Genomic DNA, 21,411 nt, shown 5'->3' on the forward strand with positions numbered 1-21,411 from the left:
ACGGAAGGGGGTCAGAGACATGAGCCCCAGTTGAGACAGAAAATACCGAAGCCTCAGAGAGGTCTCCGCGGGACAAGCTCAAGGGGAGGAGACCCGGTGGAAGACGATCCTAGCCAGCGACCGTCTATCTGGGGCACCGCCCACTCCGGCCCCCTTGTCCAATGGAAACCCAACGCAGTGCAGCACCGCCCATCTGTTGGTTGGGACGCCGCGAGGGCGGGGCCCACAGTTCGGTTGCGCTGCGGAGCGCAGCTGTGAGGGAGTCTGTCCGGTCTGCGGCCCCGGGACCCGAGCTGTAGCTGAAGCGGAGGCTGCGGGAAGCCGAATCGGGAGGTGAGCGCCGAGGGGAGTGAGGGAGAAACAGGGGTCCGGTGAGAGGACAGAAGTATCAGCCTCCGCGGCCCGGGACGGTGGGACCCCGATAGGCGGGTATTTGGAGGTGGCCCTGCTTACTCGGCGGCCCAGGCCGGGCCCGCCGGAGCCGAGGGGTTGGGCCTGGGCCCCACAGTCACTGCCGGGCCCTTCACCATCTCCGCGGTGTGGCAGCGACGGCGGCCCAGGATTCTGCCGGCGCGGGGCGCTAGGTCCCGGCGTTCGCGTCCTACTCGGGCTGGCGAGAGGCGGGGCCGGCGGCGGGGGCGGGGGCGGCGGTCGCGGCCCGGAGGCCTGCGGAAGCGCAGCGTCGGGGCCGCGCCTGCTCGCGGGGTCGGCGCGCCGACTGCGCGGGGGCGTGGCCTGCGCCCCTGGCGGCGCCGCGGGGCCCTCTGTGATGAGGTGGCCGTAGCTGGCCCCCTCGGCCTGCCTCTGGGGCTGGCTTTCCCTTGCGACACCTGGCCGGGCGACCTGTTGGAGTGTGAAATTCCTCCCTGGCGCTTGCTGTGTATCTGACCGCACAGTCCTGTAGGTCTCAGAGGCCCTCTTTGGTCCGATTTGGGTGAGCGCAGCCGAGAGGCCTGTGGCCTGTAAGCTGTTGCTGAAGAATTGTAATGCAGAGGGGCTGCAGTCCAAGAATGCAAGTCTCGGAGAAAAACTTTGCAGGATGATCTACCTGCGTTACTCAGAAGGGAACACCCTGTGGCTGGAGACGGCGAGAAGATTCCCATTAGGGACCTCAGTGGCTTTTTCCATATGTGGTCTATATAAACCTCTGAATGACTCTGGACAGAACTCCCAGTGTAGCAAAGATTTATCTATAGCGGGAGTGCTGGGGGTTCTTGTGCATTGCCTTTATTTTGTCTACTGGGGAAAAATTGGGGAGGGAGAGCACAGTACATTCTGAGGGCATCCCTATGACTGATGAAAGTTTGGCTTTTCTTGTGGTGGTGCCCTACTGTGTGTCCTGGGTCCAGAGGTTTCTTAAAGCCCGATGGCTACAGACTTCCAGTATTAGAATTCCACTAGGATTTCCTATTGTAATCTACCAGGAATTTTTACTTAGCTGTTCGGATTCAGGATGCATTCTGTACATATAGCTGCTCTAGAAAGTAACCCGTATGAACTTTATTGCTGTTTTCTTAGCTACTTTTCAGGGGCAAAAGGAAAATTAACTCGTTTTATGGTGGATTCTGTAGCATTTCTGGCAGGCTGAATAAAATTTATGATAGTCAAGAACCTACAAAATAACATAGGGAAAGAATATCTTGCCAGATTTTCTCTGTAATGTTTTGCTGCCTTCTGGTCTTTACTAGAATGTCATAAAAATCTGACTTGAGTTAAGCATAATGTAAATTTTGGACAGAGATGGGCAGAAGGGGGCATCCTAGAGTTCTAAAAAATGAAGGTTTTTCAAAAGATTGGTGTTGATTGATCAGAGGCTTCTATATTCTGAACTGCCTTAGAGGAGCAACTCTACTTCCCAGGATATCATTTTCATACTTTAAAGCACCCCCTTGAGTCTAGCATAGAGGTTCCAACTCCTTCACAACCTTTGTTCTTTGAGATACAAAATATTCTGTGGTTGTCCTGTGACTAATTGGACAAGTTGGTGACTTTTAGCTTTTAAGAATTCGTTTTCTTCAAGTAGCCCCTGAAAACATGTTGTATGTGTAGTACTTTAGTAATGTTTATAAAACCATTTGTATTTGGAAGGATGCTAGATCCAGTGCCCTAGAGGAGGGTGCCTTTGAGCTATGGAAGGTTGAATGATGTATCTTGAGTATTTGTACTTGAAAGGAGTACATATGTCAAATCCAGTACAAAGGCACCAGGGGATGGTGCCCTTGAGCCATATGAATTAAATAAAAGCTGGAAGCTTAAAGTCTTAGATCTGCCTTAAATTTGTGGCTCTATGTGTATGAACATCTTCTTTGTTTTATTCACTTTTGTCTTTTGTATTTCAAGCATTTAGCCCAATTCTTGGTCCATAATAAGTGCTTAATAAACATTTCTTGAATGAGTGAATGAGAAAAAATATTGTTAACCAATGCCCATTTGCCACAGTCATATCACAAGGAAGGTGAGATCATCAGGGATGAAGTCACTAACCACTGCTAGTCACCTGGCCCAAGGGTGGCCTCACCATGGACTGGCAGGTTCATTCTGTGTGTAAGGAGGGATGGCTAGTTTTTGCCAAGGCTAATTCTAGTGGAATAAATCAGCGAGGGTTCCACAGGAATAAATTGGCTGAGTGCTACAGGTGCATGCAGCCTTTGGGCTGGATTAATGGAACATTTTGGGGTCTGGAGTCATCTGTTCTGAACAGCTCCTATGTTCAGCTTAGTTCTTGAGCACAGTGCAAATAGGAATAGATGAGGAGTCAAAGGGAAGGCTGTTGGATGAATATTTGCTAAGAAGGAATGGGGCCCCTGATTTTGCTGTTCGTTTGTACTTTACTAAGATGGGTTATACTGCCATAAATCTTGTGTTTGCCACTTTTGAGTGGGTCATCTTCAACCAAAATAGCTTCCCTCTCTAGATGAGGAGAGAATAATTAATGTTTCAGTGTTTAGACAGACTGCTTATTTTCTTTTTAATCCCAGAAGAGGTTTTTAGGATTAAATCTTCATTGGTCTATCCTGACCTTTTTTGCCTTCTTTCTCCATCCTTGCCCCTACCAATGCAGGCCTAAGTGTTTGTTCCACCATGTCGGAGGGGGAGTCCCAGACAGTACTCAGCAGTGGCTCAGACCCAAAGGTAGAATCTTCATCCTCAGCTCCTGGCCTGACGTCAGTGTCACCTCCTGTGACTTCCACAACCTCAGCTGCTTCCCCAGAGGAAGAAGAAGAAAGTGAAGATGAGTCTGAGATCTTGGAAGAGTCACCCTGTGGGCGCTGGCAGAAGAGGAGAGAAGAGGTAAGGTGATGGTACTGTCACTTTTGGGAGAGTGAATTCTAACATGTGAGAAGTAGAAGAGAAGATTCTCAGAGGGGCAGACCAAACTTCAACAGGTCAGAGCCTGGAAGAAGTTGATCATATGGAGTATTGAAATTGAGGGTTCATGAAGTAACTTTAATTACTGTACAATTGCATTTTTTCTCAGGTAAATCAGCGCAATGTGCCAGGTATTGACAGTGCATACCTGGCCATGGATACAGAGGAGGGTGTAGAGGTTGTATGGAATGAGGTACAGTTCTCTGAGCGCAAGAACTACAAGCTGCAAGAGGTAGGTAATGGTGAAATGATAACAGCCTATGGGGTGTTAGGATGCTGGGTGTTAATGAGGAATTGGTGTTGGGAAGATGACTAGGGAGAGTATGTTGGGGTTAGGTCATTTCTGAGGAAAGATAGGAATGCTTTTTCAGGATTATAATGGTTTCTAACCCTATAATCCCACTTTCTCCCCTACTCCCAGGAAAAGGTTCGTGCTGTGTTTGATAATCTGATTCAGTTGGAACATCTCAACATTGTTAAGTTTCACAAGTATTGGGCTGACATTAAAGAAAATAAAGCCAGGGTAAGAACTTTTTTTTCTGAGCTTACCACAGAGACTAGCTATATTTATTGTTCCTTTTTTCAGATATTAAAACAAGATAGTTTAAAAATAAAACTAGAATTAGTTGGTGTAGTGATGAGAGTAGAGTTTTGACTACCACCTATGCCTTTTGTCTGGTTTAGCCATTGCAGATGAATGAACTTTTGTTTCCTTCTTCCCATAGCTCAGTAGTTTTCATTGTCTTGGAAATGGTACTAACAAAAAAAGGAGAGAAACTTAAAACAAAAGCAAAAAACTGGCTTACCAGACGGTGGCGCAGTGGATAGAGCATCAAACTGGGACGTTGAGGGCTCAGGTTTGAAACCCCGAGAGGTCGCCAGCTTGAGCGTGGCCTCATCTGGTTTGAGCACGGCTTACCAGCTTGAGCCCAAGGTCGCTGGCTTGAGCAAGGGGTCACTCGGTCTGCTGTAGCCCCCCAGTCAAGGCACATATGAGAAAGCAATCAATGAACAGCTAAGGTGCTGCAATGAAGAGTTGATGCTTCTTATCTCTCTCCCTTCCTGTCTGTCTGTCCCTATCTGTCCCTCTCTCTGTCTCTGTCTCTGTCACAAAAACAAAAACCAAACTTCCAAATTTAATGTAATTGCAGTGTATGTGTCACCAGGTAGGGGGTCATTGCTATAAGGCCCTATTTTTGTGCTTTGTCTCTCCAGGTCATTTTTATCACAGAATATATGTCATCTGGCAGTCTTAAGCAATTTTTGAAGAAGACCAAAAAGAACCACAAGACTATGAATGAAAAGGTATGGAGGAAGAGCAAAGTTTTAAGCTGGTTTGGGGGTTTAAAAAAGATTGTGCTAATTATGAAGCAGATCAGGAAGGGATGGAGGAAACTGAAGAGGTTCGAGAGAGGGAGTTACTGCTGATCCTTGATCACTCTCTGTTCCAGGCTTGGAAGCGCTGGTGCACACAAATCCTCTCTGCCCTAAGGTAAGTAGGATCTGGTTAGTGTCTTTCCCATATCTCCTGATTTAGTTCCTCCAAACAGATTTCAGAACACTATTCTGCTGTTCTTTGCTGTCTCACCCAACTTTCTTTGAGTCATAACCTGTTAAGACTAGGCCCCCACGGGCCTTTTAAAGGGTTCTTCCTAATGCCATAAACACAACACTATCCTCCAACTCTTTCTCCTAGTGCTTATCCAGCTATTTAACTTATCAGGCAGGCATAGTGGAGATTCAGAGTGTGGGGATTATCTTTGTGGTGACCAGCAGGAGACCACCAGGCCCTTGTTCCTCTTAACCCTTGGGTTCCCCCTGCCCTTAATTTCCCAGTGGCCCCTCTAACAGCCCAGTGCCCCCACAGCTACCTGCACTCCTGTGACCCCCCCATCATCCATGGGAACCTGACCTGTGACACCATCTTCATCCAGCACAACGGACTCATCAAGATTGGCTCTGGTGAGGGGAGGGAGAGGTTCTGGGCAGGGGAGCCTCGGGATTTTGGGAACCACGGGGGTAAGATGAAAGGAATGAGGAGAGCAGCAAAATTCTGCGATGTGGGCTGGTAATAAGAGAAAGAACCTTTGTAGGTGTAATTCAAAGGGAAAAGCCAATCAATTAGTGGACAGGGTGTAGGGTGTAATTGTGTGCTTTTTTGGAGGGAAATGGGTAAATACAGAGATCTTGATAGGAGGTTGGGAAAGGGCAAGAGATGTGTGTAAGATCTCACTTGAGCCTCTGGGGCTGGACCCTTCCAAAGGAGGTTCCAGGCTGTGCCTGCTGTGAGTGCTTCCATTTGCTGTGTATATGTGTGCAGTGTCTAACATTTCTGTGTGCCGTGTTGGTGTGGTGTTTGTGTGGCCATTTGTCTGGGGCTTGGCTGCTCCATCGCTCACAACTTTTCTCTGTTTTCCTCCCTCCCGCTTACGGGCTGCTCTGTTCCCAACAGTCTTTCATAGGATTTTTGCTAATGGTGAGAGCTCCCTCTGCCCCGTGTTGGGCTCAGTTTGTGCTCCCCCTGTTCCCCTTTGCGGCTGCCCAGTGCATGCAGTCGTGGGAGCAAGCCCTGTTCCCTTACCCCCCTTGCCTAATTATGCCTGCTTGGCTTTTGCGCTACCAGCCCTCCACCTGCTTGCCCTTCCATAACCTGCTTGTTTCCTGTGGATTCTGCCTGGCTGGCCACTTACATCCTGGATTCTTATTCTCTCTCTCACCATCAGGCTGGTTCCCTAAATCATACTGTGCTCCTAAACTCTCTGTGACTTGTAGTCATTGTTTATGATTCGCGTGAGTCCAAATTAGGCCTGGCCCTGGTTCCTCGTTCAGCCCTGTGGCAGGCAGTGTTGAGGGATAAGGGGATAAGAGCAGGAATCTAAAATTTTTGGTGAATTAAAAGTGAACCGATTCAAGGGTATTGGTTCAATTTTGAGCTGTTTGAGTTTCAGTCAGTAGAGGTATGCAAGCAGGAGGCTTTCTACTTGGTTGTATCCTTCTTATCCTTTAGCCAAGCTTCTGAGGTGTCAGATTGTCCAGGATTAGGATGGGCTGCCTGTTATTTTATGCTATTGCAGGGTGGATGAAATGCCCTTAATTGATCAAACATTTTCCTGTGATCAGGGATTGGATGAAAGGACTGATCAAACATTTTCCTGTGATCAGGATGTACCTGGGCTTTGGGAAAGGTGAACAGGTCACAAGTGAAAGTTTTTCCCTAGCTTGTGTTGCTCCTTGACTAACCCAAAGCCCCTGAGTACTTGTTAGTGTAGTGCGGAGCCTTTGTTGCTACTGACTTAGGGACCTTAGATGAGAAGTGATAGACCTGAGAAAGGGGAGGTAGGTGGTGCTCATCTTTAGTCTACAGATGCTGGGAAAGGGTTTGTGCCTGTTGAGAGTTAGAGACTTCAGGAGATAATTTGGCTTTTGGGGGCTTCTCTGGAGTGCGATTGCTTTGTTGACGTTGGTCAGATTGTGGCTATCTCCCCTACTCCCAGTGGCTCCTGACACTATCAACAATCATGTGAAGACTTGTCGGGAAGAGCAGAAGAATCTACACTTCTTTGCGCCAGAGTATGGAGGTGAGGCATCCCACTTTTTCTGCCCACTCCCCTCCCCCAGGTTTCCACCTTACAACCTGAGCGACAGAAGTAACAACATAACTGAAACTACTAATGCTTCTCCACTGGAATACAAAAAAATTTTAAAGGCATTTGTGCCATGCCCTACTCCCATCCTCTGATTCTCCAAAACCTGTTTTCCTTAGAAGTCACTAATGTGACAACGGCAGTGGACATCTACTCCTTTGGCATGTGTGCACTGGAGGTGAGGAAACCTCAAGGGGCAGGGAAGAGTGGTGGTGATGGAAAGGGGTCAAATCAGAAGCTGGAAGGGGGAAATGGAGTGTGGACAAGTAGGGTACTGGTCTTGAGGGGCTTGATGTGGAAACACTGAGGTTGTTTGTTCTCTACTTTCCTTTCTATTTCACTGCAGATGGCAGTGCTGGAGATTCAGGGCAATGGAGAGTCCTCATATGTGCCACAGGAAGCCATCAGCAGTGCCATCCAGCTTCTAGAAGACCCATTACAGAGGGTAAGACTCTTAAGGATCATTCCCTTTTTAATAGACTGAAATGTCTTCAGTTTTCCTTCTTTCCTCCTACTGGAAATATGCTCTCTTATAAGAACATGAGAAGCCTGACCAGGTGGTGGCGCAGTGGATAGAACATTGGCCTGGGACACAGAGCTCTGAGGTTTGAAACCCTGAGGTCACCGGTTTGAGCGCGGGGTCACTGGCTTGAGTGTAGGATCATAGATGTGACCCCATGGTCGCTGGCTTGAAGCCCAAGGTCACTGGCTTGAGCAAGGGGTCACTTGTTCTGCTGTAGTCCTCTGGTCAAGGCACATATGAGAAAGGAATCAGTGAACAACTAAGGTGCCATAACAAAGAATTGATGCTTCTCATCTCTTTCTTTTTCTGTCTGTCTATCCCTATCTGTCCCTCTCTCTCTCTCTCTCTCTCTTTCTGTCACTTAAAAAAATAAAAGAGCAAGAGAATATAAAGCAGGAAGGACAGGCAAAAGCAGTGAACATTTCCCTAAGTAGTGCCTGATGTGTTTTGTATATACACACTGGAGTTTAAGATGGGTAATAATTGGGGTTAAAAGTTACATGTTAATTTAGGTGTGTGTATATGGAGGTAAACTAATTTGATGGTTAACTCAAGTTATTGATATACAGTCTAGACATCTGTGTTGATATATATATATATTTGTATGTGTATATATTTATATATATTCTTTTGCACTAAGTTTTATTAGGGATTTCATTAAGGTTAAATCTCTAGGAATGAGGGAGTCAGGGGGGCACAGAGCCTACAGAGCCTCCTCAGATTTTATAGTGAACCACGGGCTCAGGTTCTTTGGAGGGATGGCCACCTTGTCCCAGGTACAGATTATTATAAGGATACTGCTTTGGCCCCATGGGCTGGTAGGAGGGATGAGTGTCCCCCCTACCAAAAATATGAACACTATGAATGCCATGAAGCCGAAGAGGTGCTTATACATGAGAGTCCAAGAAATAGGCATGGGGATATGTCTGCATGGTTCCTGATATACATATCTAGGTCCCAGTGAATCCCATGCCATTATAGAGTATGGCTTGTAGTCTTTCACCCACATATTATACTTCTTGGTGGCAGCAACCCTTGCTTCTGGGTTCTTGAGATAGGGCCCTGGGAGCATGTCCTTGGTAATATGGGAGGCTCTCTGCACCCAGTGGCACAATGTCCCATGCTGCCCTTAATAGCCATTGGACTCTCAGGACCCCTGCCATCTTGACCTTCTCTGTCTTGATATTTTTAAATAAACATCAATCAGTTTAAATTGAATCAGTTATTTGGGGATGTGCACACAGATGACCCTTGAACAGTGTAGGGGTTAGGGGTACCGACCCCTGACATAGAAATCTGTATATGACTTTTGACCCCCCAGAAAACTTAAGTTGTCCCTCAGTTATCCACAGGGAATTGATTACAGGGCCCCCTGTGGATACCAACCTTTTGGGGATGCTCAAGTTCCCCATATAAAATGGCATTGATCAGTGCATATTGTCGGCCCTCCCCAACCATGGATCAAGAACAGTACAGGTAGTTATTAAAAAATAATCTACTTATAGGCCTGACCTGTGGTGGCACAGTGGATAAAGCTTCGACCTGGAAATGCTGAGGTCGCCGGTTCGAAACCCTGGGCTTGCCTGGTCAAGGCACATATGGGAGTTGATGCTTCCAGCTCCTCCCCCATCTCTCTCTCTCTCCTCTCTAAAAATGAATAAAAAAAAAAAAAATTATAAAAAAAAATAATCTACTTATAAGTAGACCTGTACAGTTCAAACTTGTGTTGTCCAAAGGTCAACTGTAGTTTTAGTTAGGGAAAGTGACCTTAGATTTCCTAGGGAAAATGAACTAAGATTTAAAAGATATAAGAGTTATGAGTCAGTAGACACATTATAGTAAGTAGTCAGGACAGCAGGGTCCAAACAAGGATAGTTTGTGGCTCATTAGATTAAGTGTGAAAGGGAGAGAAATGAAGGAAGACAAGTCAGGAGGCTTGAGGTTGGTGTGGAGTAAATTCCCAGTTCAGTGTTAGGGTGGAGAGTTCAAGGGAAAGATTAGGTATATGACCTTGTGGGCCTCCAAGATAGAAAGAAAGAAAGCAGGGTAATTATCATGGGACCTATGGAGGTAAAAAGGGGTGATGTAGAAGAACTATGGGGAGACCCTGGCCAGGTAGCTCTCAGTTGGTTAGAATGTCGTCCCCCATACTCCAAGGTTGTGTGTTCAATTCCTGATCAGGGTACAAGCCAGAATCAAATAGTGAATGCATAAATAAGTGAACAACAAATTGATGTTTCTCTCTCTCTCTAAAATTAGTCAATAAAAAGAAGCAGCATGGGAAATCAGTGCATTTAATAAATGATTTAGCCTGACCTGTGGTGGCGCAGTGGATAAAGTGTCAACCTGGAAACACTGAGGTTGCCGGTTCAAAACCCTGGGCTTGCCTGGTCAAGACACATATGGGAGTTGATGCTTCCTTCTCCTCCCCCCTTCCCTCTTTCTCTCTCCCCTCTCTATAATGAATAAATAAAGTCTTTAAATAAATAAAAAAATAAAAATAATTAAAAAAATATAAATGACTTAGTGGGCCCTGGCCAGTTGGCTCAGTGGTAGAGCGTCGGCCTGGCGTACAGGAGTCCCGGGTTCGATTTCCGGCCAGGGCACGCAGGAGAAGTGCCCATCTGCTTCTCCACCCCTCCCCCTCTCCTTCCTCTCTGTCTCTCTCTTCCACTCCCGCAGCCAAGGCTTCATTGGAGCAAAGTTGGCCCGGGCGCTGAGGATGGCTCTATGGCCTCTGCCTCAGGCACTAGAATGGCTCTGATTGCAACAGAGCAATGCCCCAGATGGGCAGAGCATCGCCCCCTGGTGGGCATGCCCGATGGATCCTGGTCTGGCGCATGCAGGAGTCTGTCTGACTGCCTCCCCGTTTCCAACTTTAGAAAAAGACAAAAAAAGATTTAGTGGACAAAGGAAATTGTACTAGGCTTGGGAAATAATGGGTATGGTTGGGAAGAGAAGATAAAGTTGGTGAGGGTTGGAGAAGGTAAGGCAGTAATTGGGCTAATAACGCACAGAGATAGAAAGTAAAGAAAAAAAATGTTTCAACAATGAAAAAGTTTGTGGTTGGAGAAGAGAAAAATAAAGCAGAAGAAAAGTGAATGATACCTTTTATAGAATACCTTATAGTTTTCAAAGCCCTTCCAAATAACATTGAGCAATTTATTCCCTCAACTAGCGTTGAGCATCTAGTATGTATGTACAAAGCCTTTAGCAATTTGTTCCAAGTAGCATTGAGCACCTAGTACGATATATACAAAGCCCTGAGCTAAGTAGGAGAGAGATGAAGGTAAACACAGTAGGATGCTGCTTGCCAGATGCCTGTTCCACATCCTTGTTCCCTTATCCAGGAGTTCATTCAGAAGTGCCTGCAGTCTGAGCCTGCTCGCAGACCAACAGCCAGAGAACTTCTGTTCCACCCAGCCCTGTTTGAAGTGCCCTCACTCAAACTCCTTGCTGCCCACTGCATTGTGGGACACCAACGTGAGTCCCCTTGGCCTTTCAGGGAATTTTTTTCCAGCCTGGAGCCTTGTAACTTATCTCTGGCATCCTATCTCTACTCTTCTATTTCCAAAGGGATTCTTAACGCCCCCAGAACCTCTGTTCCCTCTCTGATACTAATCTGATTATCCTTGCGTAACTCCCCATTCTGTCATGCCCTCCAGACATGATCCCAGAGAACGCGCTGGAAGAGATCACCAAAAACATGGATACCAGTGCTGTACTTGCTGAAATCCCTGCAGGACCAGGAAGAGAACCAGTTCAGACTTTGTGAGTAACTTACCTAAGAGGGTCTGAAACAGATTGGTCACTACCACCCTGAGGATACTGTCAACCGTCCATCTCTGAAAATGGTTGAATCTACTTTTTTACTTGTTTCCTTCCATCTTTTTTCTCCTCCAGGTACTCTCAGTCACCAGCTCTGGAACTGGATAAATTCCTTGAAGATGTCAGGTGAGAGAAGAGTGAAGAAGGCTTTCTTGAGGAAGTACAGGTGGGTGTCCTAAGGCACTAACAGAGGCCACATGACTTTTCTAATCTCCCTTTAGGAATGGGATCTACCCCCTGACAGCCTTCGGGCTGCCACGGCCCCAGCAGCCACAGCAGGAGGAGGTGACATCACCTGTGGTGCCCCCCTCTGTCAAGACTCCAACACCCGAACCAGCTGAGGTGGAGACCCGCAAGGTGGGGCTGTGTAGGTGTGGATGTCGGTATAGTCATGGTGGAAGGGAGAAGAGGACACCTCTAATGAGGCTCTGTCCTTGAAGAGAAAAGAATGTGTTTCTGCTGCCTGGCAACCATGTCACTGACCAGTCCCTTCTCTAATAACCCTCTGTCCCCTCTCCCTAGGTGGTGCTGATGCAATGCAACATTGAGTCAGTGGAGGAGGGAGTCAAACACCATGTAAGGCTCAGGGCCAGGGCTGCGTAGGGTCGGGGGACCAGAGGGTGGGGAAGAGGAGCCTCATTTTCTGACTGTCCTATTCTCCAGTTGACGCTTCTGTTGAAGCTGGAGGACAAACTGAACCGGCACCTGAGCTGTGACCTGATGCCAAGTGAGTCTCTCCTTTCCCTTAGAGGATGAAGAGTGTGAGCCTTGTCTGTTAGGGACATACTCGGGGGGTGGGGGGAAGTGGCAGGGCAGTGACACCCCGACTCACATAAAATGAACTTAATAACCCCTAAAATTTAAGGGTGGGTCTGGCCACTTTGCTCGTGTCATTCTTTCCCAGGCAGGGTAACCCAGTCGGACAATTGGCAGGGTTCTGGGTCCCTCGCTCCGTTGTCCTCACGCTCTCCTATTTCCCTGTCAGATGAGAACATCCCTGAGTTGGCCGCTGAGCTGGTGCAGCTGGGCTTCATTAGCGAGGTGAGCTTTCTGCCCTCGGCTGCAGGGCTGCCTCTCTTCTCCTCCCAGCTGGTCTAACTGAGCTCTTCTTCCCTAGGCTGACCAGAGCCGGCTGACTTCTCTGCTAGAGGAGACTCTGAACAAGTTCAACTTTGCCAGGAACAGCACCCTCAACTCAGCCGCTGTCACTGTCTCCTCCTAGAGCTTACCCGGGCCAGGCCCCTAATCTGAGCTGTGGCTGTCCCTGGATGTGCTGCAGCCTTCCTGCCCTTTCCCCCCAGTCAGTATTACCCTGTGAAGCCCCTTCTCTCCTTCATTATTTAGGAGAGCTTTGGGGCTCCCTGGTTCTGAGCATCACCCTCCCCCTTCCCCTTCTCTTCCTCCCCTCTGCACTTTGTTTACTTGTTTTGCACAGACGTGGGCCTGGGCCTTCTCAGCAGCCGCCTTCTAGTTGGGGGCTAGTAGCTGATCTGCCAGCTCCTGCCCAGCCTGTGTGGAAAGGAGGCCCACGGGCGCGCTGGGGGAGCTGAATTCTACAATCCCGCCCGGGCGAACAGGCCGGGAGAGAAGGGTGGTGCTGCAGTGGTGGCCCAGGGGGGGCCATTCGATTCGCCTCAGTTGCTGCTGTAATAAAAGTCTACTTTTTGCTAAAAGCGTCCTGTGTGTTTGCGTCTTCCCCGCTAGGGGGAGCAGGGCTCGGAGCCCCGCCTGGGGTGAGGAGGTTGGGCCTCCAGGTAGTGATGGGGCGGAACTGGCCTGCGAGCAAGGGAGGGGCCGGGCCAGGTAGAGCTGCCCGGAGGCCGGCGCGGGGGACGCAATGAGGTGCTGCCGCCTCTGTAGATTCGGTAACCTATGGCGCGTTTGGTCCCATTCAGTATCCACACCCTCGCCCTGTCCTGTGATCCCTTGTTAGTTTGGGGCGGCGGCGCGGGACTACTTCCCAGTTCCTTTCCGGGCTCAGGTTTACCCCCCCCCCTTCCCCGCCCCATGCTCCACAGACACAGCCCGGGGCCCTTGGCGGCTAATGCGAGTGGGCCTCGCGCTGATCCTGGTGGGCCACGTGAACCTGCTGCTGGGGGCTGTGCTGCACGGCACCGTCCTGCGGCATGTAGCCAATCCCCGCGGTGCCGTCACCACCGAATACACCACTGCCAATGTCATTTCCGTGGGCTCCGGGCTGCTGGTGAGTGCGGCAGGCGGCCGCGTTTTGGAGGGGCGGAGCGGAGGCGTGCGGAGCAGCCTGGGCCTCACACAAACTTTGTGTCTTTTAGAGTGTTGCCTTGGGACTTGTGGCCCTCGTGGCATCCAGGAATCTCCTTCGCCCACGACTGGTGAGGGGGGATTTCTGGAGTTTTAATGAGGGAGCCTGTGTCAGGGAAATGGGGGCTGACTCAAGTGGGGAGGAGGGGCCCCAAATAGAGAAACTTTCTATCAAGTGGGAGAGCCCCCCACCCCAGGTTGCTCACTTGACCTTCTGACCCCTGCCAGCACTGGGCCCTGTTGGCAGTAGGTCTGGTAAACCTGCTCTTGTCCACTGCCTGCTCCCTGGGCCTCCTGCTTGCTGTGTCACTCACCGTGGCCAATGGTGGCCGCCGGCTTATTGCCGACTGCCATCCAGGACTGCTGGATCCTTTGCTACCGCTGGACCAGGGGCCGGGACATGCTGACTGCCCCTTTGACCCCACAAGAATCTATGTGAGTGTTCTCGTCTCAGCTTTTTTGCAGTCCCAAAGCCTTGGTCTGCCCCTTTAATCACCCCAACTTGTCACTTCTGCCGGCGCCCTCCTAGTTCCCCCATCCTTCCTCTTCACCTTTTAGGATACAGCCTTAGCTCTCTGGATTCCTTCTTTGCTCATGTCTGCAGTGGAGGCTGTTCTGTCTGGTTATTGCTGTGTGGCAGCACTCACCCTCCGTGGGGTTGGGCCCTGCAGGAAGGAAGGGCTCCAGGGGCAGGTAAGGAAGATGAATAGGAAGGGTTCCTTCAACACAGATTGGCTGTGTTGAAATGATTCAGGGCCAGAGTACTAACTCCACCCTTTTCTGCAGCTGGAGGAACTGACAGAGCTTGAACATGGTAAAAGGCAGGATAGCGAGCAGCTACTGGATCAGAATCAAGAAATCCAGGCGTCGCGGAAAAGTTGGGCTTAGGACAGGTAATGGGACATGAGGACTGTGGCCTGGGAAAGGATAGGGGCAGGGAATTGCCCTTAGAACTAACTAGGTCTGGTCCCTTGCTATGCTGTTTGCCTTCTGACCCAGGCTCTCCCTTCTATCAAGCAGGTGTTGATCCAGAGGCTCATTCCACAGGGCTTTTCACTCACCCTTAGGATGATATAAACATTGTAATAAAAGAACTTCTCTTTTTCTACTTGATTCTGATTTGGGGGGCAAAGAGCTGGTGTTGAGGGTGACTTTGATCAAAAAGTACAGTGGTCTCTGTTAGTTACAAGTGTTTAATGAAGGGAAGAACCTAATAGTCTTCCCTGAGCTCTACCAGTTACTGAAAGGAAAAGCTGGTGCTGGGTAGCCCGCCACACCACTGACTGATGAATTTCAGCACATCCTGGCACTCCGGGCTGTGGGAGGTCTGTGAGCAAACAAAAAGAACGTCAGAGGAACTCAGTGCTGAAGACATCCCAGCTATAAAGAAAACCAGCTCCACCAGTGTGGGCAGCAGGATTCAGGGCCGCTGCACCTGCCTTGACAATCCCAACCCCTTCCAGTGGCTGGTTGTTTCTCTTCAGTGCTGCGCTCCCTGCCCCATCCTTCGTCTCCTGCTCTAACCTTAATAGCCATGAGAAACTTATTCCAGTTGTCCTTGTTAGCAGCCTTCCCTGGCCGCTTAAATTCAATTTTGTTCCTCAGAATGGGGTATCCTGTGGGGAAAGAAAAAACGATGAAGGGTTTGAGAGGGAATGAAGGGGACAACAGAGTAATTTAGGGGCAGAAAGTAGGATGTTCCTCTTCATCCTTTTCTGAATCACAGTAAGATAGCTTCTTGATCCTTCTGTTTTCCCCTCCTTCCTGCCCACCACAGAATACAGGTGCTGTAGCGTTCTGTACCTGTAATGAGGCAGGGCAGTGCCCGAACGCCAGTGCTCACTGCCACCAGGGAAGCCTCATAGGCACCGCGCTCATCTTGAGGTAGAACCTGGTCTAGCTGCTGGTCCATTGAGACTGTGAGCACCCAGTCTCGAACCTCTTCTCTCTGAGCCTCCTGGGAAGGACAGGGAGCAGCAGCTTCATGCAGGGCAGGGCAAATGGGGGTGGCACTTGGGGGGGGGTTTGCTAAGCCATCATTCTTTCACCCACAAATGGTCCTCTTTGAACTGGGGGTTACAGCCACACCCTTAGCTTCTTCCTCTTCTACTTTCACTGAAGGAATAGTGAGGACCAAGGACATTCCAAAATGTGGTTGACTGATGGCTGGTACAAAGGGTTGGGAGGACCATCCTAAAGTGTCCTCCCTTCTCAATGCACTCACACTGGGGAGCCCGCTGTTCTCCAATCCCTGTCCTTACCGGAATGTGCTGCTTGGCTGGGAGTGGCACTTCAAAGGGAATGTCTGTATCCTGAAAGTCGGAGTGGTCAAGGGCATCCAGAGTCCCTTCCTCGATTGCCTGTGGCACAGTAAGCAGCCATGAGATAGTCACAGCTTGTGACAGGCAAAACCTCCCAACTTCTGGGAATAGCCTTCCTACTCACATCAGTCAGATCCAAAAAACGGTTGAGGAAGATGAATGCCATGTTCTCCCAGCCAACTGCCTGCAACAGAGGAAAGTTGCAGGATGCAGAGGGAAGAATCCCGGAAAACAGTTTCTCCCACAACTCCAGCCCCACACTCAGCTTTGCTCTCTGGGAGCAGATGGGATGGTCTACCTCCCAACTTTCTCATCCCAGCTCACCTTGGCAGCAGTTCCTGCCTCATAGAAAGCCTTGTCTGCAGGGAGTAGCTGTGTGTGACGTAAAAGCGAAACCGAAAGCTTGGCAGCCACAGTTTCCTATGGATTAAAGTCAAAGCATTATGACCCTGGCAATGCGGTGACTGAGCTACCAGACCAACGACCTTATAACTAAGGCAGCCACGGAACCAGGAAACCAACAATCATTGTTAAACTGCCCTATTTCTCAAGCCTTTCTGAGTCTTAAGTTATATTCATCTGTACAGAACTGGGCATAGATTATTTCTAAGTTTCCTTCCACTTCTAGAATTCTCATCCAAGTACATGAAATAATGATACAATATGGTATCATGAATAAGCCACGGTATGTGTATAAGAGGTCAACACAGAAATCATGGGATTTGAATGTTTAAGCATAATGAGGCTGGAGCTGGGTGGGCTCAGGTCAAAGGAGGCTGGGGAAAAGCATCTTAGCAAGGGTTGAAGATTTCTTTAATCAGAGAAGTTAGGAGAGAAGTGGGCCACACTTAAGATTCCAGAATTTTAATTCATTCAAATTCATACATTTGAAGATGTGTCCATAAGACTGAGTGTTCCTCCCCCCTCCGTCTCACCAGCTGTTTGACACTCTGGGCCGCTGAGCGTGTGGCATAGTAATGAGCGATCAGCAGCATCATCTCAAACTCCTCATGGGCTGGAGAGTTTGCTTCACTGGACTTCACCAGGTTTTCACACTAGAGCAGACAGAGAGCACAGCCTGGGTCAGGGGTCAGAGGAGGACCAGGGCCATAGAGCAGTCAACTGATGGCCACTTGAGAAAAGGAAGGTACCGTATATCAGAGGGTAAAGGTTTATGTGCATGAAAGAAGAGACGAGGGCTGGGACAGGCAGAGTCGCGTTATCACTCTGTGGTCAACCCGACTTCCTCACCAGATTGAAGAGGACGTCCCGGAGATCAGCCCAGCTGTGGTAGGCCTCAGCGCAGTTGGTTCCAGGTGAGCTCACCATGTCCATGAAGATCCTTTTGTAGATGTTGAAGTTCTGAAGGCGGGAGTAAGAAGAGCTGAGTAGCCCTGGCTGGTTGGCTCAGTGGTAGAGCGTCGGCCTGGCGTGCAGGAGTCCCGGGTTTGATTCCCAGCCAGGGCACACAGGAGAAGCGCCCATCTGCTTCTCCACCTCTCCCCCTCTCCTTCCTCTCTGTCTCTCTCTTCCCCTCCCGCAGCCGCGGCTCCATTGGAGCAAAGATGGCCCGGGCGCTGGGGATGGCTCTGTGGCCTCTGCCTCAGGCACTAGAATGGCTCGGGATGCAACAGAGCGACACCCCAGAGGGGCAGAACATCGCCCCTGGTGGACATGCTGGGTGGATCCCGGTCGGGCACATGCAGGAGTCTGTCTGACTGCCTCCCCGTTTCTAGCTTCCAAAAAATGAAAAAAAAAAAAAAAGAAGAAGAAGAGCTGAGTGAGAAGGGAAGGGGACAACTGGAAGAGAAAGTAGAAGTGGTGTCTAAGAGGAAAGCAAGGCTGTAAATGTGTGTGTGGAGGAGCTATGGAACAACGATGGACGGAGTGTTGATTATTTTTGAGGGAAAAGAAGATTAAGAAAAGAAAATCACTGTTTCTTAACTAACTGGTGCTCTGTGACTGCAGGCAAATGTTAGAATGCGAATGCACAGTCACAGTGTGCGTGAGCTAACATTCCAGACAGCTGTGGCGCTCAGATAGGACAGTGGTGTTCATTCACTCGGGGAAGTTAAGCTCTAGAGGTGTGTGTGGGATTCATTTCTGAAAGACTGTTCCCCGTGTGTTAGCTAAAAGCTTGGGATGTTGGCATTTCTTTAATGGGTCAATCCTCAAAGGGGCTGTACATTTTGGAAGAGACTGGGTGGGGTCTCTGGGCATGACACTGATCAAGGAATCCTTAACAAAAACAGTTCCAGACGGGAGGGTGATTCTCGAGGAAAAGGAAAGAATTTCCCTGAAGAAACATCTCAAGGAGCAGGCTGGTACCTGTGGGTTAGCAGGGGCTCCATGCTGCACATACAGGGCCAGTGCCTGGGCAGAGCCAGCCTCTCGGATCAGGTGAGTCGCATACAGTGCCACGTACTTATGCAGAATCTTGTAGTTCTGTCCCGGGGGTAGAGGAATAGCATGAGGAAGGTGGGGTCAGTAAAACCAGGCAGTGGGGTGGCGACCTGAGGCTGTGGATTTGTTTAAGAGGCAGAGGGCATATGTAAGCCAGGCCCTGCTGGGACTCTGACCCCAATTTCAGAGTAGGGAAGACTAAGCTCTCTGATGCTGATTAGGGATTTTCTGAGTTTGGGCTTTAGAGACCAGAGCTATAGTTATGGGGCAGTGGGCAGTCATGGGAACATGCACAGAAGACCTGGACTTGGGAGGAAGGGAGCAGTACCTGCTTGGTAGCTGTTTCGATGCACTTGTCCCACTGGCCCTGCTCCACATACAGGTCCAACGCAGCCACCACATCCACACTCACCAGCTGTGGACCCATTGAAAGGACAGAGTTAGGAGAGAAATGATGTGAGAGGGAAAAGGGGAGAATCTCTTGTGCCTCTGTGTGTGTCTGCCTCCTGCTAACTCCGTAAGTCTTACCGAGTCCACTTTGCCCTGGTTCTTGAGGAAATCTTTATAATGCTGGTCCACATAGTCTTCATACCTGCAAAGATGAACAGGGATCTCACACTACCTGGTCCCGGGATGGCTTCATAGTCATACCCTTCCCATGAGAACTTTCCCAGTTTTTACAAAAGGAAGTAAGGTAATTTCCCAGTGAGAGGGGGAGTGCACTCACCGGGGATCTAACTCCTTGGCCACACGCTTGGCCTTGTTCCACTCCTCACCCTCCATGAAAGCATCAATAGCTTCCTTGACTAGGTCCAGGTTCAGATAGATCTCTGCAGCCTGCATGGTGGGAAATTGGAGACTGAAGACCCATCTTTCCCCTCCACTCTTCAGTCTCCCTTCTGTGAGCTCCCCCTTTTCCCCAGAACTGCATGCCATGCCTGCCACATCACACATCACACATCATCCTGGGTGCAGATGTCACCACCCCACCCAGTTCTGTGGAGTCTGTGTCTCTTCAGTCCCAGCCCCCTACTTACTGCACTGTGCTTTCCAATTCCAATCAGCTGGGGTCCCACAGCCCGAACGACTTCCAGGCTGCGTTGGGGGGGCAGAAACTTGATGGACAGTTCAGCTGCCTGAGTGGTTGAACAGAAGATGGAAGTGGGTAGGAGAGACAAATACCATTGGGGGTCCTCTGCCTCATGTTCTTTTTCTCTTCAATTGCCAACTTTTTGTTAAACTCTCCTCACCTTCCACCCTCCTAGGAGGAGCCTGCCCCATGATCCATCAGCTTTTTTTTTTTTAAAGATTTTATTTATTCATTATAGAGAGGGGAGGGAGAGAGAGAGAGAGAAGGGGGGAGGAGCAGGAAGCATCAACTCTCATATGTGCCTTGACCAGGCAAGCCCAGGGTTTTGAACCGGCAACCTCAGCGTTTCCAGGTTGACGCTTTATCCACTGCGCCACCACAGGTCAGGCTGATCCATCAGCTTTTAAATGACCCTCAGAGGACTTATCCAGCACCCCTCAGCTTGTCCTGTTTCAGACACTTTGCTATCTAAGGTCACCGCATTTGTCTTGCCACCTTTGACAAACTGGTTTCTCAAGTCCTTTGTCACAAATAGAATCTTTTTTTTTTTTTTTTTTTCATTTTTCGGAAGCTGGAATCGGGGAGGCAGTCAGACAGACTCCCGCATGCGCCCAACTGGGATCCACCCAGCACACCCACCAGGGGGCGATGCTCTGCCCATCTTGGTGCGTCGCTCTGTTGCATCCAGAGCCATTCTAGTGCCTGAGGCAGAGGCCACAGAGCCATCCTCAGTGCCCGGGCAAACTTTGCTCCAATGGAGCCTTGGCTGCGGAAGGGGAAGAGAGAGACAGAGAGGAAGGAGAGGGGGAAGGGTAGAGAAGCAGATGGGCACTTCTCCTGTGTGCCCTGGCCAGGAATCGAACCCGGGACTCCCACACGCCAGGCTGACGCTCTACCGCTGAGCCAACCGGCCAGGGCCACAAATAGAATCTTGTTAACATAGTATAGGGAAAAAAACCATAAAATAGGAGTCCGAGACATTTTCTAAATATTTGTGTTGGGGTTTTCTGAGCCTCAGTTTCTTTATCATAAGAGTGATGGTTTGTTTAGAATTGTACCGTCCAGAACAGCAGCCTCTAGTCACATGTGGCTAGTCCTAATTGAGATGAGCTATAAGCTCAAATGCACACTAGATTTCAAAGACTTAGTATGAAAAAGAGGAATGTACAATATCTCAATAAATTTTTATACTGATTACATGTTGAAATAATAGTTTAGGTATATTGGGTTAGATAAAATATTACAATTATTCTCACCTGTTTCTTTTCAGTGTGGCTACCAGAAATTCTGAATTACATGTGTGACTTACCTTTGTGACTTGCATTACATTTTGTTAGACAGTGCTGGTCTAGATGACTTTAGAGACACCTCTAACCCTAAAACTCAGTAATCCTACAAACCCAAGTGTTGTATGAGCTTACTGTATTTCCACTGTGATATGACAGACTCATGAGATTTTAATTTCCACATGGTCTCATTACAGACTGTGCTAATCCTCCTTGTCTTTCCTCCACTTATTCATACCTCTCTTTCTTTATTTGCCAAACCCTTCAAAGCTTAAAGTGCCCCCATCCAGGAAGCCATCCTCTAACTAGCCTGAAGAAGGTATAGTCATGCACAGACTGCAGTAAACAATGCCTCACAGTAAGATACAACAGATGCTTCATAAATACTTGCTGATTAAAATCTGCTAAACTCTCATAACCAATCACCAGTCCTTTCTACTTCCTTCCCCTCCAACTTCTAGGAGCTATTCAATGACAAGGCCTTTAAAGCCTAAGGGCTTCTGCAAGGGCATCATCGCACCAATACTTATTTAGGGGGCTGCTCAATCTTGCCTCCTTATAACTCCTAATACCATTACTGTATTCCCTCATGTATAAGATGCACATTTTTCAAAAAAATTTGGGGTCTAAAAACTGGGTGCGTCTTATACAGTGGTTATAAAACTGT

The 21,411-nt window shown here is 49.0% G+C and overlaps 3 protein-coding genes and 1 pseudogene across 7 annotated transcripts in view; 2 read left to right on the top strand and 2 right to left on the bottom strand.

Annotated features, from left to right (window-relative positions):
• The first annotated feature begins 209 nt into the window (after nt 1–209).
• On the top strand, nt 210–13,037 carry NRBP1 (nuclear receptor binding protein 1). Of its 2 annotated transcripts, XM_066266772.1 has the most exons (19): nt 210–333; nt 3,062–3,291; nt 3,479–3,601; nt 3,791–3,892; nt 4,585–4,674; nt 4,821–4,861; nt 5,237–5,331; nt 5,822–5,845; nt 6,864–6,947; nt 7,133–7,191; nt 7,360–7,458; nt 10,887–11,019; nt 11,202–11,307; nt 11,440–11,490; nt 11,586–11,721; nt 11,887–11,940; nt 12,028–12,091; nt 12,350–12,405; nt 12,482–13,037. In XM_066266772.1, exons 2-19 carry the CDS (start codon nt 3,082–3,084, stop codon nt 12,584–12,586), a joined length of 1,632 nt encoding a protein of 543 aa, XP_066122869.1. In that variant the 5' UTR covers nt 210–333; nt 3,062–3,081; the 3' UTR covers nt 12,587–13,037. The 2 variants fall into 2 exon arrangements, with proteins under 2 accessions (XP_066122869.1, XP_066122870.1); XM_066266773.1 differs by lacking the exon at nt 5,822–5,845.
• Nucleotides 8,253–8,699, bottom strand: LOC136328604 (NADH dehydrogenase [ubiquinone] 1 beta subcomplex subunit 8, mitochondrial pseudogene; annotated as a pseudogene).
• A 70-nt stretch (nt 13,038–13,107) lies between the features above and the next one.
• On the top strand, nt 13,108–14,749 carry KRTCAP3 (keratinocyte associated protein 3). Of its 2 annotated transcripts, none has more exons than XR_010730072.1 (7): nt 13,108–13,229; nt 13,383–13,567; nt 13,656–13,715; nt 13,873–14,079; nt 14,249–14,337; nt 14,431–14,537; nt 14,665–14,749. XR_010730072.1 is itself a non-coding variant. In XM_066264719.1 (7 exons), exons 1-6 carry the CDS (start codon nt 13,202–13,204, stop codon nt 14,530–14,532), a joined length of 717 nt encoding a protein of 238 aa, XP_066120816.1. In that variant the 5' UTR covers nt 13,108–13,201; the 3' UTR covers nt 14,533–14,537; nt 14,665–14,749. The 2 variants fall into 2 exon arrangements, 1 of the variants encoding a protein (XP_066120816.1); XM_066264719.1 differs by having other exon boundaries at nt 14,203–14,337.
• A 70-nt stretch (nt 14,750–14,819) lies between these two features.
• Nucleotides 14,820–21,411, bottom strand: part of IFT172 (intraflagellar transport 172) — a 40,592-nt gene continuing 34,000 nt past the window's right edge. For all 3 annotated transcript variants that reach the window (XM_066266776.1, XM_066266774.1, XM_066266775.1), the window contains exons 36-48: nt 19,406–19,504; nt 19,096–19,205; nt 18,897–18,960; nt 18,697–18,783; nt 18,294–18,410; nt 17,217–17,327; nt 16,901–17,020; nt 16,290–16,385; nt 16,090–16,149; nt 15,906–16,004; nt 15,448–15,601; nt 15,169–15,260; nt 14,820–14,971 (exon numbers count right to left, since the gene is read on the bottom strand). In XM_066266776.1, coding sequence (XP_066122873.1) covers nt 14,882–14,971; nt 15,169–15,260; nt 15,448–15,601; nt 15,906–16,004; nt 16,090–16,149; nt 16,290–16,385; nt 16,901–17,020; nt 17,217–17,327; nt 18,294–18,410; nt 18,697–18,783; nt 18,897–18,960; nt 19,096–19,205; nt 19,406–19,504 — 1,299 coding nt within the window. In that variant the 3' untranslated portion in view covers nt 14,820–14,881. The remainder of the gene's footprint in view (nt 14,972–15,168; nt 15,261–15,447; nt 15,602–15,905; nt 16,005–16,089; nt 16,150–16,289; nt 16,386–16,900; nt 17,021–17,216; nt 17,328–18,293; nt 18,411–18,696; nt 18,784–18,896; nt 18,961–19,095; nt 19,206–19,405; nt 19,505–21,411) is intronic.

Source organism: Saccopteryx bilineata, chromosome 3, assembly GCF_036850765.1.
Source record: "Saccopteryx bilineata isolate mSacBil1 chromosome 3, mSacBil1_pri_phased_curated, whole genome shotgun sequence".
NCBI lineage: Eukaryota > Metazoa > Chordata > Mammalia > Chiroptera > Emballonuridae > Saccopteryx > Saccopteryx bilineata.